The 10,191-nt window shown below is 42.0% G+C and overlaps 1 protein-coding gene across 1 annotated transcript in view; it reads right to left on the minus strand.

Annotated features, from left to right (window-relative positions):
* TSEN2 (tRNA splicing endonuclease subunit 2) overlaps nucleotides 1-9,953 on the minus strand; it is a 36,695-nt gene extending 26,742 nt beyond the window's left edge. The window contains exons 1-4 of the mRNA XM_043978960.1: nucleotides 9,703-9,953; nucleotides 6,410-6,626; nucleotides 5,169-5,250; nucleotides 2,704-2,740 (exon numbers count right to left, since the gene is read on the minus strand). Of these exons, the coding sequence (XP_043834895.1) occupies nucleotides 2,704-2,740; nucleotides 5,169-5,250; nucleotides 6,410-6,598 (308 nt within the window). The 5' untranslated portion in view covers nucleotides 6,599-6,626; nucleotides 9,703-9,953. The remainder of the gene's footprint in view (nucleotides 1-2,703; nucleotides 2,741-5,168; nucleotides 5,251-6,409; nucleotides 6,627-9,702) is intronic.
* Nucleotides 9,954-10,191: the final 238 nt, after the last annotated feature.

The raw sequence follows: 10,191 nt of genomic DNA on the forward strand, positions 1-10,191 counted from the left end.
CCTACCCCACTGGGTTATAAAGATAAAATCAGATCATGTCGTCAGAGCGAGCTTTGAAAAATAAAAAGCACCTCACATTTAATCATATGCAGTTGGATGGTGAGTTCAAAACGACTGGCCCAGAACTGGACAGGAAGAAGACGGAGGGCTAGAAGGCACAGAACTTTGGATGATACTAAAGAATCTCCTGAAACTACTCCTGCCGGCCCTCTGCCCTTAATACCCGTGTTGTTCCAATGATTTCATACCACCATCTGCAAAGAATCAACACCACAGACTCCCCCACAGGTACGGATAGGTACATGGGGGCATAAATAGACTGTAGCACACTACAAAGATCATACAGAAGCTGTGTACAAGATAACATCAGTTCTCAAAGGAAAAAATGCCAGTTATCAAGGCACTTTAGAGATGCCACAGATGCCTTGATCTGGGCAGTGATCTCCTGCCTTGCCACCCTGAAGGTGTGCAGGACTTAGGTACAGATATACAGCTACATGGTAGCCACACAGACATGCTTGTCCTAATCCCTCCATGGTGAAGACAGAGACCAGAAAGAGCCCATTACAACCTTCTAGAAGATTTTTTAGCCATCTTGCCAATTAAAAAAATTCTACTGAGCTCCTAATATGTGTCAAGCATTGCATTAAGTTAATGGAGGAAAAGGAGAAGACAATGCCCATGGCCAGTGAGGAACTTAGATTGTGCTTGAGGAGATCAGACTGATATATATCAACAACGAGAGAACAATGGAATGCATGGTGAAATCCTTATATAGTGGCCATCAAATGTCCAGTCATTCCAATGGTCCTGGAAACAACTGAAGAAGGCTTTGTATAGAGCTTCAACAATGAAAATAGCTGAAAAGAGCAAGAACATTACAGAAGATGTGCTGTGACAAGCCAGGTCACCAACTAGAAGAAAGGAATGTTCTTACTGTTTAGTGAGAACAGTAAAAACTCAGGCTTTTCATCTCTAAATGACGGGAAGTGCTGAATGAGCAAAAGGACAAAAAAGAAAGTTAAAAGAGAGAAGAATATCATGTAGAAGTCTCATAGAGGGGTGACAAGAAGCAAGCTCATTCAAAGAATAATGAACTAGAAGTCAGAAAAGTTGGGCTCCAATCTTGACTCAGTCAATTATTAGGTATGTGATTGTGCAAATGACTTACCCTTCCTGGACCTCAATTTCTTCATGTATAATATGAGGGAGGCTGAACTATCGATTTCTAATGTCCCTCTCAACATTAATCCTATGAGTCTATGAATGTAGGTGGCTGCAAGTGAAGAGAGGGGGAAAACCATCAAGGCAGAAAGATGGGGGCATTTTCATAAGAGCATCTAGCCCATAAATTTCGGAGTCCTCAGAGGACATGACTACCCAATCCTGTAAACAGCAAGCATAACGATCATCCAATGTCATTAAGAAAAAGTTAGGGGGCAGATAGGTGGCGCAGTAGATAAAGCACCGGCCCTGGATTCAGGAGTTCCTGAGTTCAAATCCGGCCTCAGACATTTGACACTTACTGGCTGTGTGACCCTGGGCAAGTCACTTAACCCCCATTGCCCCACAAAAACAAAAAAACAAAAAAAACAAAAAAAAAGAAAAAAGAAAAAGTTATATTATGGTTAGTAATACTGTTGAATAAGGCAAGCAAGGATGTAACATATTTTAAGAAAGATTTCAACAAAAACATCAAAATCTTAAGTCAATGTTTAGTGTGTTTTGGGTTATTTGTCAATCTTTTGTTCAATAAGCTTCATTCCTCCAAATATGCCAAGTAACTAAGGTGTTACCTATAGATAATGAAGGACTAAGTTATATGGTTTTGGCTAGGAGTACCATGGGAGTTCTGAGAAGGGGTAGATCAATGTGAGATGAAATTGTCAGAGAAGGTTTCATGAAAAAGGTGGGACTTGAGTTGAGCCTAGAAGGAAAATTAGGATTTGGATGGGCTGAAAGGAAAGGAGAAGTTGTTTCAAGCAGAGAAAACTGTAGGAGCACAGGTAGAGAAAAAAGAATATGCTATTTGAGGCAGACAATAAATAAACCAGTCACTAGGCAGTTAGGTGGTACAGTGGTGGATTGAGTGCTGGGCTTGGAATCAGAAAGATCTGAGTTCAAATCCAGGCACTTACTAGCTATGTGATCGTGGGCAAGTCACTGCACTTCTTTTGTCTCATTTTCATCAAATGTAAAATGGGGGTGATAATAGCACCTACCTCTCTTAGGGCTGCTATGTAGATAAAATAAAATAATATCTGTAAAGTATCTAGCACATGGGGCTATATAAATGCAAGTTATTGTTATTAATCTGGTTAAGATAAAAGGTCATTGATGAAGAGCAGAGAAAATACCTGTTCCTTCATACTGTACAAGTGGTAGAGGGAGAAGAAAAAGATGGTAGTACTAGTTTTGTCTACAAAAGGAGGTCTGCCAGTTTAGTGGGTTCGAATATCTGAAACTTACAAAACATGTTAGAAGGTTAAAGAGAAGTCATGCTTTACTAAAGGTTTTCACATAGGGTTATTATTATACACAGTGTCAGGGCATTTAAGCTGACTTAAATCAAACAATTTCAATTTAGACACATTTTTCAAGAACTTATCTGCTGTGTTCCTCCTTCCTACTTTAGCAGTGTAAAAAATATAACTAAAACCATATTAAAACCATCAATATGATAGACTCAAAACACTGACTTACCTCTCTGATGTAAGTATAGGCATGCCCAGCTTAGCATCTGTAATAATACGATAAGTTAATGACCACATGCAGCTTTTTAAATATTAAAAAAACCCCAAACAACAGAATCTAGAAAGGATAATAAAGATAAGCTTCACAGGTGTCTAGCTTCTGTTTGAAAAAGAACTATGAAGTTTACTTGGTAAATTCCCTTCCCTGAGAGGGTGATGAATGTTTTCCTGTCTCCAGCTTCTTCCGTTGGATTACCTATCTTTCCCCCCAGAGACCTCAGCACTTTGTTCTCCACCTTTCTAACAAACTTTAATTATTTGTTTATTATAGCTCTGTATGTCAGAGGCACTTGTGGTCATGGTACTTTGTTTTTCTTTTCCCCCTTTCTTTTTGTTGCGGGGCAATGAGGGTTAAGTGACTTGCCCAGGGTCACACAGCTAGTGTCAAGTGTCTGAGGCTGGATTTGAACTCAGGTCCTCCTGAATCCAGGGCTGGTGCTTTATCCACTGCGCCACCTAGCTGCCCCTGTCATGGTACTTTGTAACTTTAGATCTCCTACTTTTATTCTGCATACAGTTAGCACTTAATGTTAGCTGAATTAAAGGAAGAAACTGAGACATTGAAGCTAAGTGATTTGCTGAAGGTTAAAGAGTTAATTGGCAGAAGCTGGACTAGAATCTAGGGGAGGCAGTGTAGTATGGAGGGAAAAAGATAGTGAATAAATAGTCAGGAGACATGGGTTCAAATTTGAGTCCTGCTAAATAAATACTCTTCGATCTTGAGCAAATCATTTCATCTCTATAGGCCTCAGTCTCTTCATCTGTAAAATGAGATTGATCTAGATAGTCTGACAGCTTCTTTTTGCTCTAAATGCTGACTTCTAATTCAATGTTCTTTTCCCAGCACCATGCCATATCAACATGAATACAGGCTTAGCCCAAGTTTATAACACTTACACCAGTGAAAGCACTAAAAAGTAATCTGATATGCAATCCGAAAGAGTAAAGGTCTGGGAGCTGGAGATCTAAATTCTATTCTCAGGTTTCTCACTAACTAGCTGTGTGGCCCTGGATTAAGGCACTTAGTGGGTAAGACCTTTAACTTCTTTTCACTCCATTTGCAGAATAAGGGCTTGGAACAGATGAGGCGAGGCTAAATGGTCTACAGCCTGTTCTTGTACAACCTTGGAGCTATGAAGGGTTTTTAGATTTTTAACTATAATAAAATTTTAATTTAAAAATGCAAAAACCCTTCTTAGCTCACAGGCTGTACAAAACAGGTGGCAGGCTTGGGCTGGTGGTTTGCTACCGTTTACAACAGAAGATCTTCTAAGCTCCCTTCTAACCCAAAAATTCCATTCGAGGCAGCTCTTCACCATCCAAATGGGGAAGATGAACTTCTTCAGGGCCACACTCTCCTTGTACTAGGAAGCTGGAGTATCTGTGGCTTACTATGAAAATATCTGGTGTGTTCATTAGGTCAAACAATAACCGTAACTTTTTCTTTCTTGATATAAACAGATTATAACTCATTTTCCCGAGGTTTAAAAACGAGGCTATTCCATAAGTCCGGGAAGTATGTACAATTATTGTGAAGATCACTGCAGCATGAACAGTGTCCTCCATTTATAATCTTTAACTTGTTCCTGTAGCTCTCCAAAGGTATCTCCATACATTCTCTCCTATGAAACAGAGCTCTATGTCACTGTGGCCTCCGCATCGCTTTCCAGATAGCCACATGCACTCTCCCAGAAACCTGGGACTTGATCTACCCCGAGTCCTCCAGCAATGATGGGTGGGCCTTTGCCTTTCATGCCACCACCACACCACTTCTGTCCATCGCCTTACCATGCCCCTTCTAAGTGCCCCCTCTTCCTTTCCTCCAGACCTTTCAAGTGTTGTCTTCCTCCATCAGAATGTAAGCTTACTGAAGGTAAGGACAGTCTCGTTTGCTTGTATTTGTATTTCCAGCACTTAGCATGGTGCTTGGCATACAATAAGCAGTTAATAAATGGTCCATCTATATTTTGTATATTAAAGGGAAAGATATCAGAGAGTGAACAACAACACATAAATGTTTGTTTTATTGAGTTTCTGTCTCTTATCATTGCTTACATACAAGCTTGTGTCTTATGTACAAATTACTGGAAGAAGGAATAGTAAGGATATCATCAATTCATTTTAAAGGCATCACAAGCAGCTGCTAAATCTATTAACTATTCACTATGTGCCAGTTATGTGGACTTGTGCTGTGATTAAAACTGTAAAAAATGTTTTTGACGATAATAACAATTCTAGAATGAAGAGGACACACAAGGCTCTACGACTACAAGCACCTACCTTCTCTAGATAAACTTTCCTCCCGTTAACCTTTTTTTGGGCAGAAAACTGCAACTAACATCTTAGAAACAACAGGCCTAAATGGACTGAAGTGGAAGTATAAAAGCCAAAAGGACCCAAGAATGAACAACTTACCTTTCCATTTAGCAACCAGGGCAGGATCTGAAATACTAAAGTCTGGTCGACTTCTTGAGAGAATGCCTTTTCCAAAATAACCCTTCCAGGAAAATAAATATTAATTCATGTTCAGTGATCTGTTGTTTAGTTAAAAGTGAACAACTGACACAGACAGTTTGTAACATCTGCTGCTTCACTTATTTGGGTAATAACTATCTGTGAAAATTTAAATCTAAACTTTGGCATGATGAGCTACTTCTTTGGTTAAAGGCCATCATGGTAAGCTTTCAAAGGAGATAAACATCTACTTGTGATATCCTTGTAGCTTTATGATTATTTATTTCTCATGGGTGTTAAAGCTAAAATTCTAGCTAGTCTGTCTAAAATATCTAATGAGTGGTTGCCAACAAATTATAAGCTTTAGCAAGAGTTAGGTTTCTAAGCTTTTTTTTTTTTTTTTTAGTGAGGCAATTGGGGTTAAGTGACTTGCCCAGGGTCACACAGCTAGTAAATGTTAAGTGTCTGAGGCCGGATTTGAACTCAGGTACTCCTGACTCCAGGGCCGGTGCTCTATCCACTGCGCCATCTAGCTGCCCCTCTAAGCATTTATTAAGGAGAATAAGAATTTGGTAAAGAGAAAAAGGCCTACATTCATCTATCTATTAAAGGGAGAGCGCATTTCTAGCTCCGCTCTCTGCCAGAGTCCACACGAAAAGAGAGCAAGTCAGAGCGCCAGGCTCCCCCTTCTTCCTCCCACCAGCAAACGTCACTTCCTGACGCCAAAGAAAAGACGCATGGTCTTGCCCCCTCAGAGATGTTCACCTCATGACGGAGCTTTTCTACAGTAAGTCTCCAGCAGGTGGCGTCATTCCAATCATTACATGGGTAAGTAGAGTATTCCCTTGAATACATTTGATTAGCAGCATTAATGAGGACAAGATCAGTTTCGATTCCCATACAGACCAGTTAACTTTTCTGATAAAAGCTTTATTTTACATAACCATATCATCTACATCTAGAGACAGGCAGTTGATGAGAACCTATTGGTCACAATGGAAAAGGAGACTGATTATATATGACACGGCCCAAGCCCACCACTCCTACCAGAAAAAGTAAAAAAATAATAGTGTACACTCTCTAAAGCAGAAATTCCTTGTCAAGTGGCTCATTACGTGTTTACAAATCTCCAAACTGGTTACTGCCACCATATGCCCAAGTTATGATACCCCTTTAAAAGAACTAAAACACTTCACACTTACTTTACCATACAACTGTTTAATAGCCTCTGCATTCCTTACAATTACATTATTGTTGATAATTTCAGCACGGTATACATTGAAATCTCTTTGAAGTGTAACCTCCTCACAGAAAGGGATGGGGAATGGTGATTCATAAGTCTCATAAACTCTTCTTTTCCTTTTTGGGGCATGGAAGACTGCTTCTGCCATTTTCTAAGGCTCCTTAATCAATGGATAACTAGAAGCAAAGAACAGGCAAATTAATAATATTTGTTGTTTGATCAGCATCAGTGCACAAATCGCTGGGATGATACTGAATACAATGACGACAGTTAAGATAATTTTATCAGTACTATTTGCCATGCTATCTTCTGTTCCGACACTCTAACATGATTTTTCCTATAAGAAGCCTGATCAGAATCCTCATGATTGTTCAGGTTTTCTCTGAGGCCTGAGCCAATGCTTGAACATAATAAAAAAATATAGATTTTTTACCTTAATAACTTCTGTTGTTGTTTTGTCATGTCTGAGCCTTTGTGATCCCATTTAGGGTTTTCTTGGCAAAGGTACTAAAGTGGTTTGCCATTCCTTCTCCCACTCATTTGACAGATGAGGAAACTGAAGCAAAATAGGGTTAAGTGATCTGCCCAGGGTCACACAGCTAGTAAGTGTCTGAGGTCAAATTTGAACTCAGGAAAATAATTCTTCCTGACTTAAGGCCTGCACCCTATCCACCAAACCCCGTAACTAATCATAATTTCTGTTGTGGTAAATATATATTTGGCAGCAGTTACTCACCACATGAACTCAGAGAGGAGATATTTCTCCTGTAACAACCACGTTGGTTTAGTGTGTCCAAAAACTTTTAAATTTCACATAATGAAAATTGTCCATTTTTTCTTTTGTGAACCTCTCTATTTGTCCAAAACATCGTTTCCTAGAATCTGATTCCAGCTTCAGGGCAGCAAGCCAAACTCTGGTACTTTTAGCTTACAAATTTTAAAAAGTGACACTTTCATTTTTGAATATTTGTTGGAGAGGGAGGCGCACCTCTGAGAGAAGAGACTGTGTACTTTTTTTTGTGTGTGTACGTTCTTAACTTTTGAATTCCAGTCACTTCCCATCATGCTTTGCATATAAGCACTTAATAAGTGTTGAACTTTCAATAACAGGAGGGATGGATGGCCAATGCCTCAGAGCACAGGTTTCCTGTTCAGGCCGGCATTCTTTCTACTTCACCTAGGAGCCACTAATAGCTATTAAATTAGTGGCTCAAATGATCCAATGCTTGAAGAGCCTTCGTATTTAAAACATAGCATTCGGGCTCAGATGGAGCTGGTGGAGCAACATGAACACTTATTTTCTATACAGCTTTAAGGATCACCGACATGGCATTGTTTGCTCTCTATAACAACCCTGTGAGGTAGACTCCTTCCTCAAAAGTTTGTCAAGATAATGACTTTCATTCAATCTTACCCAATGCTGAATCATCTTTCTGCATTTAGGTAGTAAGCTATAGTTCATTTACACCAGAGGTGCCAAACTCAAATAGAAGTAATTCCCGTAGGGGATCTCATCTTGACTTAGAAAACCACACATTAACATCATCTATGTTTGATTGTATCTTTATGTTAAACATTTGCCAATGACATCTAGTTCCAGCAGCTCCAGGAGGGCCCAGGTTTGACACCTGTGCTTTATACCCCTAGCATCTTGAGATCCCCTTCAGTTAAATTGTAAATTCTTTAGTTCAAATATTTTCTACTCCAGGAAGCTTTTCCTAGTCTCCTTAACTGGAAGTAAAGTCTTCCTCATCTGATCTCTGAGTATTTTGTATTCTTCTCATGCACTTAACGATATTCTAAAATGTATTAAATGAATGTGTGTATGTCTTAAATTAGGGATAAGTGTAGCAACAGAAGGCTGGACATGGAGTGCAGAAAGATTCCACACACCCGCACCCCTCCCCAGATACTCACTAGCTGTGTGACTATAGGTAAATTACCTGACCTCTCTGATCTCAGATTCCTCATTTATAAAATGGGATCATGCTGAGCCTATAGCACTTATATCACAGGGTTACCGTGAAACTTATGAGACAATATATGTGAAGTGCTTTACAGAAGTATCAGCTATTGTTAGTACTCCCAGTAAGCCATCCTTATAACTTCCCCAATGCCGAGCACAAGTTTCTGGGCCAATGTTTCAACTCCTCCCTCATACTCAAGTCCCTTGTTCTCCATATTCTAACCGAACTCTACTGCTTAGCAAACCTAAAAACACGATGCCAATGTGAGTTGTTACTCTGCTTTAGGAGGACGCTGAGAGACAGCTTGGTTCTGAGTATGTAAGATTTAGGTTCAAGCATCGCTTCAGACCCTTCACCCTCTTCTCCTCCTATTATAGGGCAGTCTCGGTGCTAAGTGCCGGGGATGTTAAAAAAAAAAAAGGCAAAAAACAGTCTCTAATTGGGGAGATAACGGTCAACAAACGTATACATTTTGTATGAGCCATACAAAAGATAACCAGTAAATAAGAGAGGGGAGGCTTCAGAATGAAGGAGCTGGGGAAGGTTTCCTAGCGAAGGGGGACTCAGCAGAAGCTGGGTCAGTGGCTGGCATGGAGGAGGGAGAATGTTCCAGGCATGGTGGACAGCCAGAGAAAACGCCTAGAGGCGAGGGACGGAGTGTGCTGTCCCTGAAATACGAAGGCGGCCAGGGTCACTGGATGGAAGAGCGGGCGTGGGGGGGGGGTAAGGTGTGAGAAGACTAGGAGAGGGCTTTGAATGCCACACTGCATTTCTTATTCCATCCTGGAGGCAATAGGGAGCCACTGAGGTTGGCGGGGTGGGGAGGGAAGCTTCCAGCGCTTTAGGACTTTAGAGGCCGCATGGGGGACAATGGATCAAGTCTCGATGAAAACCCCACCTTCTGCAAGTTTTTCCCGGTTCCCCTTAAGGCCAGACGCACCTCGCCCCCCCCCTCCCCGTGCTGATCCCCAATTTATTTGCCTCCTCCCCCCACCCAGGGCCATAAATTCCTCGAGGGAGGGCGTGCATCGTTTTTTGCTTCTTTGTATCCCCAGCACTTAGTATGCACCAGGGCCAGGCACACAGTAGGTACTTCATAAATGCTCGCAGACTGGGCCGGATCCTTTAAGGGCCGAGGGCAGGGGGCGCTACCCCGCTCCCCCATCCCCTGAGGGCAGGGCTGATAAGAGCGCTGGGTTCGAAGTCGGAAAGATTCGGAGGTTGCGAGGTCAGGGAGTGCAACTCTGAGCCTCAGTTTCCCCATTTGTAAAATCGATAAGAGTACCTCTAGTTCGCAGGGAGGCTAACCACGAGACGCTGCACGTAAAGCGCTTTGCAAGCTACAAAGCGCTACGTCCACGCCCCAACTGTTATCATCTCACCATCAGGGGCTTAATCGAATTGTGCTTGGACGGAACTTCCCATTTCTCGGCCCGGTCTCTGGCCCAAGCGGCACTTCCACGCCCACTGGGGCCTCTCGCGGAGGCTCAGGCCCTCTGACCACCCCCCTGGGGTACGCGAGCCCCCGACCCGCATCCTTACCCCTTGACCAAGAGACAGCACTACCGTCGAGCACTCCCACGTCACCACGGCAACCAGAGACGGGCGGCCGCCGTCAAGCATGTTCTGTCGTCCTACTGCGCAGGCGCAGAACCAGCGAGCGTTCACAGGACCACTCCACGTGTCTGCGTCACTTAGGTTGCCTCAGCCCCGCCCTCGGAAGGGAATCTTTCGCAGCGCACGCGCAGTGTTGAATTCTAAACTCCGCCCATTC

The sequence above is a fragment of the Dromiciops gliroides genome, chromosome 1, assembly GCF_019393635.1.
Source record: "Dromiciops gliroides isolate mDroGli1 chromosome 1, mDroGli1.pri, whole genome shotgun sequence".
NCBI lineage: Eukaryota > Metazoa > Chordata > Mammalia > Microbiotheria > Microbiotheriidae > Dromiciops > Dromiciops gliroides.